Raw genomic sequence first — 19,413 nt, 5'->3', positions numbered from 1 at the left:
AAGATAGGGAAGAAAGAGAAAGAAAGATAGAAAGCGCGTGAGAGATACAGGAATAGATTGAGAGAGAAACTGAAATAGAAATAAACAGAGACAAAATGAAGGACATGCAAAAAAACGGAGAGAAGACAGAAAAAAGTTGAGTTTCCCCGCAAGGGCGAAGCAATGAATGCGATATCAAGAAATTGTATTGGTATACGAAGTAAGGCTGGCAGCTAACTCTTTTGGATTCGATCTCGCGTAACTCTACGAAACGCTGATGTAAGTGAACACGGCCGCTCTAGGAAGAGAAGCGGTTTTCGTGCAGTCTCCTTGCGAGGAGAGCACAGCGCGTAGAAGGGTATACCAGCCGTTTGCTGATGCATGCCGAGATAGCGCGCGCCAGCGATCGCGGTATTGGTTTGCCTATGTCCGTGAATACATGAGACGTTAGAACACAGTAAAGAGAATTAGGTGGCATGCATTCGGTTTCACGCAGTACCACACGCTTTCAGATATTTCCGTTGCGTGTCAGACTCACATAACATGTGACTAACGGCACAGAAGCTGGAAATCGTGCGTAGCCACTCGTTACCGGGCGCTGTGTCAAGACGCTTTCTGAATCGTTACGTATACTCGTGCTCATATTGTCAACTGCGGTTCCGCGATTGTGGCCGGGATAAATACTTAAAATTACAGTTTCACAGGAAGCATGAAGCAATGAATGTGATAGCAAAAGATTGTAATGTTATGCATAAAGCTGGCTGCTAACTCTCGAGCCGTCTGTTCTGCAGAGATAGCGGACGGACGACGCGACTGGACGCCGCCACCGGGTTGCACAACAGTTGTGCAACGCGCGTTGGAGGGAGCAACGTGCAACGGTTGCGCCTTCACGGACGGATGCCCCCGCTTGAAGCCGCCGCCGTGTTGCGCAACACTTCCGCAACGCGCGTTGGAAGGAGCGACGCGTAACTGTTGCAAGTCTTGCTATGCACTGCTGTGCTATCACGTGATTTCTGAGAGAGTGTGAGGGGGGCAGGCCGCAGCGGGCACCGTGCCAGTGCACAGACGGACGGACAAACACCGCGAGTATGAGACATTATAGGCTTTCGCCTTAAAATACGGCCTCTCCAGGGAGAGAAGCCCTTTTCGCACCGTCTTCGCGTTGAGAGCACAGCACGTAGAAGGGTGTACGAGCCGTCTCTTCTGCGGAGACAGAGCGAATGCCAGCAATAGCGACCGCTGGCGCTAAATAGGTCAAAGTTCACTATTGCAGCTCGAGTGACCCCCCCTACCCCCCAATGTGTTCCGTGATGCTCCTTCAAGACGGGCGGACGGGCGGCGCGTTTCCTCTCTTCTTGAGCAGCAATCGACGGCAGGCCTCGCAAGCGGGTTATTGCATGCGCCCTCCGAAAGATGGAGATGGGTCAGCTCGTTGCATCTGTGCTTCAGCCGCGTTGGAGGTCCCAGATCGCGCGCTTTTACCCACGGGTAGAACATAAGATGTGCGGGGGGATGTTTTCAATACGGATTTTACGTATCTATCTATCTATCTATCTATCTATCTATCTATCTATCTATCTATCTATCTATCTATCTATCTATCTATCTATCTATCTATCTATCTATCTATCTATCTATCTATCTATCTATCTATCTATCTATCTATCTATCTATCTATCCGCCTACATCTGGGCGCTGTAGTGGTCATCTGGGCGCTGTAGTTCACATGGGAGGGCATTAGCGTATGAAGAAAATATTAGGAGGCCATTACATGATTAGCATGAAATATTTGTCGTTTACGTCATGAAACCCTTTCCAAGTCACGTGTCACAAATACCAGCATACCACGGCCCAAGTAGACGTTGGTGCCAATGAGTGGTGCCGGCTGCTCTTCTCCTATTGCATAATAGTTTTCGGTGGCACAAAGTAGAGAACACAACAATACACAGTAGCACATAGTACAACACTTACGCACTTAACCCTATTCTTTATTGCAAAAAGGTGTCCACGCAACACGAAAGTTTACAAAACACAAGTATTCACACAATTGAAATGTCTCGTTCCTGTTTACAGTGTCGTTCATTCTTTGGCAATGTGTGACCTGCTGCCTAAATTTCAGACACCATTTCAAACTTTCTTACGGAGTTACATGTATATGTGACCTTGCAATAAAATTTGTGCAGTAAATTTTCGTAAACTAAGAGAACAAGAACGTTATCGCATGCTCCGCTGTGGTACTCGTCACACGCTGTTTCGCCAGATTTCTTCCATTGCTGAAACTAACTCTGGCGTTCACTTCGGCCCTGCAGAGGCCGGAAGTCAAATAACCTTGATCCAATAAATTGTTGGCATCACAGCCACGCTTCAGCTCAAATAGCACCGAAGATAAAGAGAAGCATATTGACCAGCAAACACTTTTAGTGCCCGAGCCACAAGCTCATTCATCAGTAAAGAATAACGCTGGCGCTGGCTAAGCTGTACCAAATCGTGAGTAATATTAATAATATTGCTCAATCATGCCGGCACTTACAATGGGTATTACTTCGATTTTTTAGAAGTGACAAAGAACTTGCACATTTGTAAATAACGGATCGTTTGCGGTATTGTTGCATACTCAGCTGAGTTGTCCCCAACCGTGGCTCTTAAACTTTTCCAGTAATGATAAAACTGCATGCTTATTTCCGCGCAGTAATTGTAGAGAAGCGACGAGGCTATACGCCATTGTTATGAGAAGATTGAGCAGAAAGAAGTATATGTCCAACTGAGTTTTGTTTTCCCAGCAATGAACTCTCCAGATTTGCTACCAGAAAAGGGTTCCCAAGAAGTGGCTTGCCTCAATAGTGAGAGATACGTTCATGTTATTTTTTATTGTTCAATGTCCAAGGTAACATGTTCAGAATGGCAAGATGTTTGTGATAATTTATATTTTGGGAACCAGCTCTCGCCTTTCGGATAGGTGATTTAACGAGGAACATTTGAACGCGACAGCATTAAGGAGCTCATTTCGCAAAGATTCCGGTGTCGGGGTCGTTGGTTGTGAGCAAAAAATTAGCATTGTCCACGAGCGAAAATTCTAGATGGATGTAGATAAAGAGATATTAAAAATCTTGGGTCCCAGTGGTAATTGGTTCAACAGCTCGAAACTGTTTCAGAAAAAAAAAACTATACGAATGACATGTAGTGCAAGGATGTGTCCTTAACGCATGTAATATTGCGTAGCACAAGCGCAGAATCGCACCAGACGTCAAAGCATGCGACTCGCACAACGAGTAGTTGGTTTAAAGGCCCACGAATTACAAAGCACATCGGCATAATTAACCATCATTACCAGCAACAGCATCAACACCGTGTGGAGATGCGCAGGTGCGCGTTGTGCCTTACGGACGCGTTGTTGGCACTTCGCCATTTCCCAAAAGAAACTACTATGGCGTAGTGGGCACTTCACAAGTGTTCTTGAAATAGACGTTGGAGAAGTGTTTGAAACAGCCCATTTTACGCGCACGGTCCTTCCTTTCCTTTCGGCATGGTTGACGTGTCCACCGGTATGCGAAGCTAGGCTAGTCATTTAGAAGGCAATGTGAACGGGGCGCGATTACGCTATCGCGTTCCCCTCTTAAATTCGAAACTCAAACGTCCTCCAAGTTTTTGACGCATACAGCCGACATATCACGAAAAGGCCATTTTATATTTGTGAGGTTCATTGCCCTGTGATAGCTGAAAAAAAGCGTTATGTTTATAGCGTACAAACGTCTTCTTCGTTTTTACAGATTTAGTGCTGACCGTTCCCACTAATATCACTTAGACTTCTTTTGAAGACGCAGGGCTGAACGATACATGGTGACTGCGTACCGATAATTTTCTTGTGTCTGAATAATTAAATGTCGTAATCCTAATGAGTTTCAAATGCCGTCATACGCATTGAGCATCTTTCACATTTTCATTCCGCTTTCTCCTTCCCTGGTACAGACTAGCCGACTGGAAATCTGCTCTGTTTAACGTCCCTGCCTTGCCTCTGCGTTTCGGTATACTTCAGTAACGTTATATGGTAGATGGGTTATCATCTATATATGCTATTGTTTTTGCTATATCTATATATAACATACATTTATGTAAGTTCTCTAGGCGATGACGAGGTTTGCGCCTTAATTCTGCGATCTTCTAGCACCTAACCTCCTATCGTGAGCTGCGTCCTTTGAGGAAATCTTATGATCAGAGCTACTCAAGGTTTTCGTTGCGTCGCGTAGTGCGAACAGTAATTATCATCATCATGAACCGGTACGCACTCGTTTCGTCCTATTCAACTTCTGGCTTGCTCTCAAAACACGTGCGCTAATTTTTCCTATTCTTCACCTTCTGCTTCGCTTCCAAAACACCTGCGCCTGTTTCTCCGGCGTGGCCTTTCATAGCCCTGCTTGGTGAGAGGAGAGAATGGGCACAGAGAGAAAGAAAGAAAGATATAAAGGAATCATGGCAAAAAATTTTCTAATCAGGCGGCAGGTTTCGAACACGCGTACGCACGATCCGAAGACGAACGTCCTAACCACTCGGCAATCTAGGCACGCTACCGCAGCATAGCATAAACTTGTGCGTTATAGTATTAAAATATTTCTCTCTCTCTATAGCAAGGTCGCTGAAAAGGGAAGTGAGGAGTAGAGAAAGGAGGAGGGGAAATAGTAAAGCATGGCATAGAAAGAAACAGAAAGAGTGAAATAAGGAGTAAGAAAGGGAAAAATGACAGAGAGAGAAAGTAAGATAGAGACAGAAATAAAGACAGAGAAAGAGATAGAAAGAAAAGGTAAGCGACAAATAGAGAGACAGAAAAAAAAAGAAGGGCAAGAAGAAGAAAGAAAGAGCAAGAAACCAAAGAGACGCATAGAGAGACAAAGAAAAAAAAGAGAAAACGAAGAGAAAAAATGGCAGAATAAACTGAGATATGAAAGAAAAAGAAAGAGTTCCGGCTTGGGAACCAGTAGTGCGTCACGTGACTATTCACTTGACTAAAATAACGTAACGTTACGCAACATTCAGTCACGTAAATAAAAACCACGTAACAGTCACGTTAGCTAAATCACGTAACATGACGTAACTAGCTACGTGACCAAAAACATGTAACATTATGTAACTACTGACATGGCAAAAAATTACGTAACATCACGCAGCGTCTAGTCACGTGACTAAAAATCACGTAATGTTTCGTCAGGTGACTAAAATCACTCGACGTCGCGTAATAGCTTGTCATGTAACGTGTCTACGCCATAAACCACGTAACAGGTAGCCACGTGACACGTTCACACCAAAAACCACGTAACAGCTAGTCGCGTTACTAAAATCAGAACATCGCGAAACATGTAGTCACGTGACATGTCTAGTGAAGCCTAGGTATAATGAGTACTACTAGCGAAAGCTTAGCCTGGGAGCAAAAGCTTGGAAATACTAGCAAAACTTAGCTACGTCGAACAACAGCTCCGCTGATGGTTCCAGCCTCGCGCCACTAGTGCAAGCTGCGCATTTTTTTTTAAATATGTGTGGCAGTACATCTTCAACAAAGATAAAAAGGTGTGATCTCTTAAAAATCACGCCAATACTGGTACCACCAACTAGTGTGAACCGCCATACTGACTTCCCAAAGGCAGTGAGCTAAATAGTGAAAACTAAAGAGCAGTGGCGCTTCACTTATTGCATCAAACACTGAGACAGTGCTCGAAGATATTTCTGGAGTCGGTTCCATATTTTTTCCGCACTAATGCAGAATACGGGCAGATGCGGAGGAAGCTGCCTGCGCTCCACGTTCTTTCGAGGTGCTTATGATGCACTTTTCGTGGAACTGTCTCAAATTTCAAGTGCTGCAGAGTTTCTGCAGGCGGGTAAAGATAGCGAACAGGATAGGTATCCTCCCGACGAAATTTCATACGAGCAATGCTAGCCTCGAAGTGCCGGTTAACAGCGCGGTATGACTGAAACTTTTCAATATGTGAATGCCTCACAAGTTTCAATTACCTCTGACTATATAACTTACACACTTTGCATTCTTCGGCATGAGCAGTGATGACCCGCTAACAAAACGACTCCTGCATACAAAAGCGCCGCAGTGCCGCTGACGTAGGTAAAGAATGCACCGCTTGGGAAATTAAACAGCTCAAGTTCCACGCTTACTCATTCCTAAAATGTGGTGGCTGCGAATAAGTTTTCGTAGTATTTTCTTTAATCAAATCACACAAGAATTCCCCTAGCTACAAGTAAGTGATAGGCAGCAGTAGGAATGTGGCTACCGTTACCTATACTGCATTTCCAGTTCAATGCCTTTCTGTTTTTCGAGTAACATTGAATTCCTTTTTTATATCCCGACAAAACAGCGTTTTCAATTTATTTCGCAGCCGTACCTACAATCCTTGAGTGATTTTTTAATATATTAATGGTCTCGAAGGCCTAAACCCGAAAGAACGAATTTCGTCTTGTGCATTACTTTGCAAAATGACAGAGAAGTTAGTGCATCATTAAAATGACGCAGAGCGTAGTATACAAGTCCGATCCTAATAAACAAAGTAGCCCACACTGCGAAAAGAAGCTGGCAGTGTAGGCTTTCTTTATCTGTGACGCTCCCTCTGTGTTCCTTTCTGTCTCTGTCTCTCTCTCTGTATTTCTTTTTCTAATTTTTATTATCGGTATTGCTCCCTTGCCCTCTGTTTTTCTTTCTCATTATTGTGCCTGTTTCTTTCTATATCTTTCTCTCTCAGTCTATTTCTTTCTCTTCCTTACCATTCTATCTCTCTCTCTCTCTCTCTCTCTCTCTATGTGTCCATTCGTTCTCTCGCCCATCATAGTCACTGCATCCAACGCCGCACTAATCAGCCCAAGCGTTCTGGGAGTGAAGTAGACGAGGATTATAAGAGCACGTGCTGGTTCATGATGGTGATAGTTATCTGTTCGCTCTGCACGGACTAACGGTGGGCCTAAACAGCTCCGCTAGTCAAAAGAGCGACGGACATTGGTCGTAATGGTGATTCAAACGCTTCCTTATTTCATTTCAGTAATATATGCGCTTGGTGATGCGTCATCGTACCGTTCAGGTCACAAACATGACATCAATATAGATACATCGCCTTTGGTTGAAAAACACGTACTTTATAGCTCTCGGTAACGTCTTTTTGCGTGACGTTATATGGCGTAATGTTCACACAACGAGGAATCGATTTGTGAAAGTGCTGTATGTCTCTCGCCTTCAGCTGACGCATTCTCAACTCGGCGCAAACAGCAGAAAGACAAACGTTTCACGGCTGCTTTGATGCACCACTTTGGAAAGGTCGATATTTTTATGCGCGAGTGGCCCCACGCAATAATAAAAAAATGGAAATTCTGCTGAAAAGGAGATAGGCGGTGCTTCCTCGCAAACACATTGCGTGAGTGCCATTACAGACGCAGAGGCACGGCAGAATCCTTCAATGCACAGTTGAACAATGAATGCCCGGTCTCGCCGAGCACCAAGTTCCGCATAATGATTGAAGTACTCGGAATCTCCTGAAGACTTCCGTCTCCGGTTTGAAAGCAAAAAATGCATCCAGAGTTCTTAAACGTCGCACCCCATGCCAAGCACATTTCATTCGAACTGTGATGTAAGAATGCTACACGCAATTCTGTTTGCATAATGCGAAGCACGAAAGCAAGACTAACCCGGCATCCCCATGATTCTTATTAATCTGAAGGTGCGACCCGCTTTTCTTTCTCTTTCATCCACTGCAGCTTCCTTTCGCAGCCAAGCGTTTCCTCGATTTCAAGGAAGTAAATCGCTTTGCGAACTTCTCTAAGTCCGCTCTTTGCGGCAGAAAATAAAATGGACGACTTCACGCGTGCGTATGCTCGTGCTCTTTTACATATGTCACGCAGTGTACTGTTAGTGACTTAAAAGGAAGATAAACGTGGTGAACGAGGACTCGCATATGTAAATGTGAAGTTTAAAATGCCTGATTCTACATAAACATTTAGGGTCGACGCGGAGCTGCACAAGCAGACTGCCTACTGGAGAAAGAAGAAATTTTAAGGTTTAACTCGTCAAGGTACACGTTGTATTCACGTCTAATGTTCACGAAAGTATAGCAAAATGTAACGTGGCTTGCTTGTGATACGGAGAAGGCAAGCGTTTTTTGGAGGACAATACTTTCAGCACCTTTGCAATATAATAGATCGTGCCCACCTGCGTGCTCTATAGGAAATCTTCAAAACGAATGCTTTTCCTGGCTATTGATTCCAACATTCCCGTATTGCGCAATTTTTAGCCGCTTTCGACCATCCGACTACGTAGACAAGCCCGCCAAATAACATTTTTCTGATCATGAAAATGTATGTTGCGCTGTTGTTACTGCACAGTATCGGCACTAGTGGTACAACGGTTCAGCACACTATACGGCAGTGGGGAGGGGGAGGTACCTGTACGAGAGATATATCGTACCATTGCTCGCAGTGCTATGGGTACCGGCGGCATCAACGCTAGGCATCGTTAACAATGGTGCTGTCATGTATTACCACCGTTCAATTGTCCTCCCATTTATCATCATCATCATCAGCCTGTCTACGCCCACTGCAGGGCAAAGGCCTCTCCCATGTTCCGCCAATCAACCCGGTCCTGTGCTTTCTGCTGCCACGTTATACCTACAAACTTCTTAATCTCATCTACCCACCTAATTTTCTGTTTCCCCCTCACGCGTTTGCAATCCACGTGTGCCCTGGCCATATCCATTTCTTCTTCTTGATTTCAACTATGATGTCCTTAACCTCCGTTTGTTCCCTGACCCACTGTGCTCTCTTCCTGTCTCTTAAGGTTACACCTATCATTTTCCTTTCCATCGCTCGCTGCGTCGTCTTCGTATCCTCGTCTCTCGCTGCGTCGTCCTCGTGTTCTATGTATCGTAATTAAGTTTAATAAGAGGTACAAGATGAAGGTGGTACAGGCCTACGCGCCTACATCCAGCCATGATGATCAACTGGTTGAATACTTCTACGAAGACGTAGAATCAGCAATGAGTAAAGTAAATACACAGTATACTGTACTGATGGGCGACTTTAATACAAAGGTAGGCAAGAAGCAGGCTGGAGATCATGCAGTTGGGGAATATGGCATCGGCTCTAGAAACGCCAGAGGGGAGTTGCTAGTACAGTTTGCAGAACGCAATAATTTACGGATCTTGAATACCTTCTACAGAAAACGGGCTACTCGTAAGTGGACGTGGAGGAGTCCTAATGGCGAAACTAAAAATGAAATAGACTTCATAATGTGCGGCCACCCGGGCATTGTACAGGATGTGGAAGTAGTGAACAAGATCCGATGCAGTGACCATAGAATGGTAAGATCTAGAATTCAACTAGACGTGAGGAAGGAACGGCAGGAACTGATACGCAAGAAGCCGATTAATAAACTAGCTCTGAGAGGGAAAAAACAGGAATTCAGAGTTTCACTTCAGAATAGGTACGCGGCTTTAACCGAGGAAACCGACCTTAGCGTTGACGCAATAAATGATAATTTGACTAGTATCATTAAGGAGTGTGCAGTGGAAGTCGGCGGTACAGTCGTTAGCCAGGACACTGGTAAGCTATCCCAAGAGACGAAAAACCTCATTGGGAAACGTCAAGCTATGAACGCCTCAAATGCAACAGACAAAATAGAGCTGGCGGAGCTTTCGAAGTTAATCAATAGGCGTAAATTAGCCGATATAGGAGAGCATATTATGGAGAGAATTGAGCATGCTCTAAAGAATGGAAGAAGCCTCAAAGCTATGAAGACAAAACTGTGCATAGGCCAAAATCAGATGTATGCATTAAGGGACAAGGAAGGCAAGGTCACAACCAATATGGATAGAATAGTTGAGGTAGCGGAAGAGTTCTACAGAGATCTGTACAGCAGCCGAGACAGTCATGATGATAACGTAAGAAGCAGTAATAGCCCAGAGGAATCTGACATCCCACCAGTATTGACAGGGGAAGTAAAGAAAGCCCTAAAGGGAATGCAAAGAGGCAAAGCAGCTGGTGAGGATCAGGTAACATCAGACCTGTTGAAGGACGGTGGAGAGATTATGTTAGAAAAACTGGCCACCCTGTATACGAAGTGTCTCTCGACGGGGAGGATACCAGAATCTTGGAAGAATGCCAGCATCATCTTGATCCATAAGAAAGGGGACGTCAAGGACCTAAAAAATTACAGGCCCATCAGCTTACTGTCCGTTGTCTACAAGCTATTTACAAAAGTTATTGCTAACAGAATTAATACGACATTAGAGTTCAATCAACCAAGGGACCAGGCAGGATTTCGTACAGGCTTCTCAACAATAGACCATATTCATACTATCAATCAGGTGATAGAGAAATGCGCGGAATACAACCAACCCCTATACATAGCGTTCATAGATTACGAGAAGGCATTTGATTCGGTGGAGACATCAGCAGTCATGCAGGCACTGCGGAATCAGGGCATCGACGAAGCCTATATAAACATAATGGAAGAAATCTACAGCGGATCCACAGCCACTATAGTCCTCCATAAAGAAAGCGACAGAATCCCAATAAAGAAGGGCGTACGGCAGGGAGACACGATCTCTCTAATGATATTCACCGCGTATTTACAGCAGGTTTTCAGGGCCCTAGATTGGGAAGAATTAGGGATAAGAGTTAATGGAGAGTATCTCAGTAACCTGCGATTCGTTGATGACATTGCATTGATGAATAACGAGGGAGACGAATTACAGCCCATGATTACTGAACTGGATACGGAAAGTAGAAGAGTAGGTCTGAAAATTAATATGCATAAAACTAAAGTAATAGGGAACAATCTTGGCAGAGAACAGCGCTTTGCGATAGGTGGCGAGACACTGGAAGTTGTAAAGGAGTACGTCTACTTAGGACAGGTAGTAACCGTGGAGCCGAACCATGAGAGTGAAATAACTAGAAGAATAAGGATGGGTTGGGGCTCATTCGGCAAGCATTATCAAATCATGAATGATAATCTACCACTATCCCTCAAGAGGAAGGTACATAACAGCTGCATCTTACCGGTACTCACCTACGGATCAGAAACCTGGAGACTTACAAAGAGGGTTCAACTTAAATTGAGGACGATGCAGCGAGCGATGGAAAGGTCCTCCCATTATGATGTGCCAATGGTCGCACAACCGAACGTTGCTGGCATCGTCTTGCGGTGGTACCACCGCAAGAAGCGGGCTTGGTTTCTGACGTTTCTGAAAGACGCGGACGTCGTTTTTTGAGACGGCCCCTTCCTTTCGTCGCCTTAGCAACAACACAATGACGAGGAGCAGGACCCCAAATGACATCAAGATAGTGTCAACCGCTGAAACCAAAATCCGGTAATGCATCGCACTGGTTCACTTTAAACAAACAAAATTTGCAGTGGCTTAGCTCGGCTATGCCAGGATATACGTAGCGTTAGCAAAGGTTCAGCTGATTATTCTGAGCTTTCCAGATTGTCTAGGATTAGCTTGATTATCATCCTTACTGCTGCCCCAATGACACACACACGGCATACGCATTATGTGGCACATGCATATTTATTTTTGCTCAACGTCAGGTTGCTTCTTCATTCTTCGTGCGCTGAACCGATAATTGCCAGGAAACTACTTCGGGATCCGATGACATAAGCTTCTCGGCTCTTCTGCGCCGTTGAGCAGCATTTGTGCTCTCCTTCTCCATGGCGTTACCCACCTGCAAACGCCAGTCAGAGGTGCTATCAAGCGGCACCAGCGCATTGTCAGACGGCGACTGCACAGCTTAGGCGAATAGCTGCGCGCTGCCATGGCTACGACGTCACCCCTCTCGAATGCGCAGAGCAGCAACGGCGAGTCGCGTGCGCCGGCGCCAGTCTGTCTGCCCGGCTACGACGCCACTCCTCCCGCACTCCGCCACCGGGAGCGGCGAGCCGCGCGCGGCGATGGTGGACAGCGCGTGAGATGCCGGCTCCGCACTTATCGTCGCGCATGCGCAGCACGGCTCATGAGGTACCACGCGAAATCGGCTCTGGCTAGGCAAGTGCAGCTAACGCTACAAAATGCCGTTATGCAATTATTCTGGCCAAGCATGTCTTTAGGGGGTTGTCAGAATACAAGCATTTATTTTCTTATGCATGCTCAAGTCCTGCTACAAGCATGTTTCCATCCTACCCTATGATACGCCGAAACTCCTGAGGTATACTTCTGCATTCACATCAGAAAATATTTTGCTAATAACTTTGTGAAAACGGGCTTCATCTTGTTTTCAAAATCAGTATAGTTGTTTCTATGGAGACCACCACCGCTCTTCTTCAGACAGTTAATTTCAAGCTTCTTGAAGAATTTACCCGAGTTCAAATTACCGCAGACCGACACCCCAGTGATAAGTACACCTTCGCTGAACGCCGATAAACGTAATTGCCTCCATAGTAACAAATGCACTATGACGCTTGCTGATGGGGGTATTTATCGTTGTGGACAGCAAATGGCAATGTCAAAATGGTAGTCTACTGCAGAGATGCTGTTGCGCATAAGCTATATTTTTTACGCCGAAGTAAAGCAATATTGCAGGCCGTGTCGTAGTTTTTAATTACCGTCTGCAGTTTTCAGCGGTAAGCTTTCTTTCAATATCCACCAACTCACTAACTAGCCATTTCATCAAAGGCACCATTCAACAATGGTGCAGGCAAAAAGAAAGAAAAAAAGAAACAAAGCGCATCGTAGAATGATATCAGATTGTCTCTGGCTATGAATACTTTCAGTTGCAGTTTCATTTTCAGCTTATTATTCGTTCAATTTACATAGATCAATCGATCGGCGCCTATCTGGGCGTGTCCGAATACAATAAGCAATAAGATGCAACATTTACTTTATCTATGCGCTTTTAACATATGAAGACCCACATGAGTAAGCTAGTTCAGCTCTCTAAAATTTATTATTCAAGTCTAAAATGGTAGGAGCTGGTAAATAGACAACTTATGTAGAAAAGTGCAGTAATGCATGTGTATACTTGGTTAACATAGGCTTTACTATGCCTTGTTGTAGAGGGTACGTTGGGGGCATGATTCCCGCACATATTTCGTTGCGTTAATAACGATATTGGTGCACTTGCTGTTAAATACTATGTTACTATTGGCCAGAGCTCTTGATAATTCTTACAGAAGCAAATAATGCTTGACGCTTGATATTTTATTCTCCACTGCAAGTTAACCTTATACGTTCTGAAATAAAGAATAACCATCAATAGAGCAGGCAGCTCAGAGCTTCTATAGGTATCTTTCGTGCTGAAGCCAGCACATCGTGGCTGCTCATAATAAAAAATTATGTCATATATAATGTTCACACCAAGCGTCGAATTGCGTACTTTTTACAAACATTCAAGCGCCTGTCTTTGCGTACTTTTTACAAACATTCGAGCGCCTGTCTTTCCAACGAGTACCCTGTATCTACGTTTTCAAGAAATATCTTAAGGTGAAAACCTTAGGTGCCTCACCAAACATAAAACTGACCGTTGTAGTCATGAAGTGATGCAAAGAATCATCATCACGTGATGACACCACCACATGACGGCATCATGACGTCACGGATCGCCAAAATTTGCGACGTCACCATAAAGGCATCATGACGTCACATATCGACAAAATTCGTGACGTCACTATGACGGCATGATGACGTCCAATAACGGGACATCACGCGATGGCTTCATCACATGACATTGTCACTTAGTTAAAGGGGGGCCGATCACGGAAGCAGTGTAAAACCACGTAAGGCGCAGAAAGCTTTCGAATGATAATATTGAAGCAAGCTCAAGCAGTTCTAAAGGCTGTCCGGTACTTCCGCTCTTACCTGGAAAGTCGAAAATTCAAGTTATACACTGACCACGAGGCACTTACCCACCTTTTGAAAATGGCAGAGCTGAAAGGAAAAGTCGCACGGTGGGTAAGCGAGCTACAACAGTTCGACTTTGAGGTGAACCATCGCCCGGGAGCTTAAATGAAAGACGCCGATGCAATGTCCAGGCTGGGAGTCATCAGGCTTGTTGATGTACAATGGCAAACAATAAGTGCAGCCAAACTTTGGGAAGGGACTGAAGCTTTATGACTCACACAAACCGGAAGAATCGCAGTGCCTCCTACACTAATTCCGAAAATTCTGGATCTTTATCACACAAGTTGTCATTCAGGTGGCCACGATAGTTTCTGGCGGACCTACATGAAACTGACCAAACGGTTCACATGGCCCGGCATGAAAGAAGACACAAAAAGATATGTGCAATGATGTCATGAATGCCAGATCAACAAAATAAAGTTTAAACAGCCGACTCAACAGATGGTATTACCAAGGCACTCTACTACACCGTTTTAGGTGATTTACATGGACTTCGCGCAACTTCGAAAAAAATCTGAGAGTGTGAAAAAAACTCGAGCCATCCTGTTGTGCGTCGATGAGTGCACAAGGATGGTGGCAGGAAAAGCTGGAAAGCAGGACACCAACAGTGTGATCTCCTTTCTAAACCGCAAGATGTTTGAGGACGTGAAGGTACTGGTAACAGACAATGGACCAGCCTTCCGGAGTCACCAACTCAATGAATGGGCAAAGCGGCGAGGAGTTACGCTCAGGTTTACTGCGCCGTTGTAATGGACGTGACTCGGAGCCAGACGCTCAGCAACAGAACAAAAGGTTTATTGCGCGTTCCCATAAATAGCGGCTAACAGATGACGTCATTTGCACGTGGCTCACGTGCGTCTCAACACAGAGAGCGGCGTTTGGTGCCGCGTCCTAACATTCCTCCCTTTTAAGTTTAAATATATACACAATTTCTCTAAACACTGGAGCCAAAACGAACGACCGGTCTACGAGTTCGTGTAGATCTTCTCAGCTCGGGTCCCTCGGGCGTGTAGAGAGGACTTGGGCTGGTGATGCCAGGCTCCACGTCGACAGGTGATTGTACCGGAGGAAGCCGGAAGTGGTAGTCAGGTAGTGGCTCTGAAGGCTTCTCCGTCGGCCATGCGCGCCTCAGTTGGTTGCGATGCCTATGGTGCACGTCTCCATTTGCCATTCGAACTAGATAGGAGACAGGACCCTTCACTTTGATTACTTCAGCTAACTTCCATCGCGGTCCCGCAGCGAAGCATCGGGCGTAGACCGAATCTCCTACACCAAATCCTTTCACAGTGATGTCAGAGGTGGAGTGCTGACGGACTGGGTGCAGCTTGTCTAATGCTGAGCGTAATTTTCTGCCCATCATCATCTCCGCCGGGCTCTTTCCAGTCTCTGAATGTGGGGTGGTATGTTGTTTATATAAGAAGCGGGATATCTTGCACTGGGTGTCGTTTCCCGACTGTTTCTTCAACGCTTCTTTTACTTCCCTCACCATTCTTTCGGCCCTTCCATTACTAGAAGGGTGATAAGGTGCTATAAACACTGAGCGGATGCCGTTAAGCTTGAGAAACGCTTGCATCTCCTCGCTCGTGAATGCGGTTCCGTTGTCGGAAACGATAACATCTGGAACTCCGTGAGTGGCAAACAGTGCACGTAGAGCTGAGATTACTGCCGAAGTTTTCATGGAAGGCATAATCTTCACTTCAGCCCAGTTGGAGAATGCGTCCACCACGACGAGCAAAACTTCGCCTTGTACTGGTCCGGCAAAGTCAATGTGCAAACGGCTCCAAGGTTGATCTGGCTTAACCCAGAAGTGAACTGGTTCTTTTGGGTCGCTTTGACGGTTCACTTGGCATCTTTCACAGTGACGCACAAACTCCTCGATTTCTTTGTCCATTTTCGGCCACCATATTAGCGATCTTGCTTGACTTTTCATAGCTGTCATGCCAGGATGATTTGCGTGCAACAAACGAAGAACATTATTCCTTGCTGCTTGAGGTATGACCACTCGGTTTCCCCAGAGGATGCAATCCCGATGCAGAGATAACTCATTCTTTCTTGTTGCAAAAGCCGCAAGATCGTTGTCAAACTTTGTTGGCCAACGAGAGAGAATGTAATTCTTCACAGTTGGCAATATATGGTCCCTCTTCGTGAGTTCCGCGATGTCAGACGCTTGTAAGGGTGGATACTCCACAGCGTCCAACAGCAACACGTCACCAGGTGGTTGCGTCTCGTCTTCGCGTCCTGGTACTGGAAGACGGCTTAATGCGTCAGCGTTGCTGTTGCGGTGACCTGGTCGATATTCCAAGGTGTAGTCATATGCAGCCAAACGAAGAATCCAACGAAGCATTCTTGGGGAAACAACTTCCGGAATGCGTTTCTCTCTGTTAAACAATCCCAGCAGAGGCTGGTGATCAGTTGTAACAATGAAGTTACGTCCAGCCAAATATTGGTGGAACTTCTTTACGCCATACACGATGGCTAAGCCCTCCTTGTCAATCTGCGCATACTTTCGCTCGCTCGATCCAAGCGTTTTAGAAGCGTATGCTATTGGGCTTCTGTGCCATCTTGTTCCCGGTGAGCCAACACGGCTCCAATTCCAACAGGTGATGCGTCGCACGACAGCACAATTGTTTGCTTCGGGTCATACGAAATAAGAACTGCTTCTGACGATAACAAGTTCTTCAGCGCAACAAAGGCTCGGTCGTGCTGTCTATTCCAGCTCCAAGCACTGTCTTTGTCCAACAAGCGGTGAAGTGGTTCCGCGACTTCTGCTTTTCCTTTTAGGAATCGGCTATAAAAATTAATTAGCCCAAGGAATGATTGCAGTTCTTTCTTTGATGACGGCGTCGGTGCGTTCAGGATCGCGTCCACTTTCCTTGTAGAAGGATGAATGCCCGTAGCATCAATCACATGACCCAAAAACTCAATGCTCGACTTGCGGAATTCGCATTTTTCTTTGTTCACCCGCAGACGTGCGTTCTGTAGCCGGGTGAGCACTGCCTCTAGGCGTTCTGCGTGCTGTTCTGGCGTCTCTCCTGAGATTAAGATGTCATCGAGATAGCATTTGACTCCCGATACTCCTGCCAACAACGTGTCCATGGTGCGCTGGAACAACCACGGCGCTACGGAAATGCCAAAAGGCAGTCTGCGCACTTTAAATAAGCCCTTCATAGTGTTTACAGTAAGGACATCAGCTGATGCGTCGTCCACCACAAGCTGTTGATAGGCCTGAGCCAAATCCAGCTTCGTGAAAATTTTGCTTGGTCCTAGCGTTGCTAGCATTTCATCAGTTGTGGGCAAGGGATAGACGCTACTTTGAACGGCCTTGTTCACCGTGCTGCGATAATCACCACACAAGCGTACGGAACCATTTCGCTTTCTCACGACTACGATGGGGGTTGCCCATGTAGAGGACTGTACTGGCTCCCACACGCCTTGCTTAACAAGCCTGTCTATCTCTGCTGCCACGTCATCTCGAAGGGCAAACGGTACTGCTCTGCTCTTCAAAAACACCGGCTGTGCTTCATTTTTTAGATCAATGTGCACTGGTTGTTGAGTGCATCCTGGAAGATCATTCGCAAAGACCTCTTGAAATCGCTGAAGCATTTCTGACTCATCAGATATTTTCTTTATTCCTTGAATTTTAATTCCTAAAGCCTTAAACCAACTTCTTCCAAGGAGACTACTGTCTTGCTTGTTCACCACTAGTAAAGGCAACTTTGCACATTTTTCTTTGAAACGCACTTCGACTATTGCTTTTCCCAGCATCTCAAGTGGCTCTTTCGTCCAAGTCACAAGCTGCGTTCCGGTACTGACTAGCGGAATTTTGCCTGCGCGTCCTTCAATTGCTCGCCACGTTTCTTGACTAACCAGCGAGTGAGACGTTCCTGAGTCTACTTCCATCTGCACCTCTTTCCCTTGGATCAGCACAGTGGTAATAAATTTTTCTGACTCGCGAACTTCGTAAACAGAGTAAAGCTCTTCCACTTCGTGCAACGGCCTGCTTGCCTGACTTTGCTTCCGTGCCGGATTTTTTCCTCGCTTCTGTGCCGCCGTTTGATTATGACTTGACGGCGATTCTTTTCTGAAGCGACAAGCTCTAGCGATATGGCCTTTTTTCTTGCAATAGTGACAAGCTTTATAACGAAATTTGCAAGTTTTAGAACTGTGCTCACCGTTGCAGCGGTAACAGACGCCATCTCTGGACGCAGCTGGCTCTTTTGGGCGCGTTTCGTGGACGGCCGCGTCGCCTATGCAGTTCGCGTCGCTGAGGATCTGTGTCCTGATTTCTCGTTGCTGCCGTTGGGTTGCTTCCGCTGTCACGGCCATGTCGTACGCCACAGTGAATGTCAGGTCCCTTTCTGCCAGTAGGCGTTGCTGCACAGCCTCGTTGCTGATGCCGAAGACGAAACGATCTCGCATCATCTCGTCCATAGGAAGCGTGTCGTCTCCGAAGCCACAGTTTTCAGCCAGTCTTCTCAGCGCTGTCACGTAATCTGCGACGCTTTCGCCTTGCGCTTGGTTACGCTTGTAAAATAAAAATCTACCGTACAGCACTGACGGCTTCGGATGCATGTGTTCTCGGACCGCTTTCTTGATCTTCTCGTAGGCTGCAGCAGTTGGCCTTTCGGGTTTGACCAGCGTCACGATGAGACTGTACGTTTCTTCTCCACAGGAGCTGAGTAAAACAGCACGCTTTTCTTCATCCTTCGAAAGCTTGTTGGCTTCGCAGTACATTTCAAGTCGTTCCACGTACTCGTCCCATGACGCACTTGTACCGAGACGGTACTCCCCGATGCCGCTGACTGGCATTGCACTGCGCGTCTTGTTCGGGCCTGCGCTGGTCCGCTGCCTGTCTTCGTCGCCACTGTAATGGACGTGACTCGGAGCCAGACGCTCAGCAACAGAACAAAAGGTTTATTGCGCGTTCCCATAAATAGCGGCTAACAGATGACGTCATTTGCACGTGGCTCACGTGCGTCTCAACACAGAGAGCGGCGTTTGGTGCCGCGTCCTAACAGCCGTATCATCCAGCAGCTAATGGGCTAGCGGAGCGAGCTATTCGAGATATCAAACAGTATCTAAGTATGTATCCGGACTTCCCAGGTAGATGGAAATGCTGCCTCGAAGCTGCAGTAGCGCATCATAACTGGTCCTATACAACAGCTCTGGGATGCACACCGCTGTTTGCTGCCACGGGAAAACCAACATATTTGCCAGCTGACACGACCTTAGGAGTTGAAGCGATGATCCGCCAGACAAAAGAGAGAACAACTGAAGAGAGCGAAGTGAAGTACCGGGAGAGGATGAAAAGGAACTTCGACAAAAGCAGAATGCAATGGACCCAGGAATAGAGGTGGGAGACTTCGTGCTGGTGAGAAAAGGATTGCCGAACTCGGGTGCGAATCACACAGGCCCATTTTCTGTTGTCAAGACAGCAAGCCAGCAGAGACATTTAAAGACGATCTGGTATATAGGTCCCAATGGAACCGTCGAATCAGCGTCTGTAGCTAATGTTTTCAAATATCATCCCAGGAGGGATGAAAACAAGGGTGGGGGGAGTGAA

General features: G+C 46.0%; 1 protein-coding gene across 1 annotated transcript; it reads right to left on the bottom strand.

Annotated features, from left to right (window-relative positions):
* Nucleotides 1-14,784: 14,784 nt before the first annotated feature.
* Nucleotides 14,785-18,703, bottom strand: LOC125757848 (uncharacterized). Its single transcript, XM_049414057.1, has 2 exons — nt 18,023-18,703; nt 14,785-15,026 (listed from the first exon to the last, which is right to left on the bottom strand). The coding sequence occupies exons 1-2, from the start codon at nt 18,657-18,659 to the stop codon at nt 14,785-14,787; spliced, it is 879 nt and encodes a 292-aa protein (XP_049270014.1). The 5' UTR covers nt 18,660-18,703.
* Between the last annotated feature and the right edge of the window lie 710 nt (nt 18,704-19,413).

The sequence above is a fragment of the Rhipicephalus sanguineus genome, chromosome 3 (assembly GCF_013339695.2).
Source record: "Rhipicephalus sanguineus isolate Rsan-2018 chromosome 3, BIME_Rsan_1.4, whole genome shotgun sequence".
NCBI classification, from domain to species: Eukaryota; Metazoa; Arthropoda; class Arachnida; order Ixodida; family Ixodidae; genus Rhipicephalus; species Rhipicephalus sanguineus.
This window is presented reverse-complemented; position numbering and strand designations above follow the sequence as displayed.

What these genes read in the sequence shown, in the direction of transcription:
- LOC125757848 (XM_049414057.1), bottom strand. Translation starts at nt 18,659, where the DNA reads ATGCCAGTCAGCGGCATCGGGGAGTACCGTCTCGGTACAAGTGCGTCA. An exon ending in CGTCTGTTACCGCTGCAACG is followed by an intron (nt 15,027 to 18,022) that starts GTGAGCACAGTT and finishes TCTCCTATCTAG; the next exon opens with TTCGAATGGCAAATGGAGAC.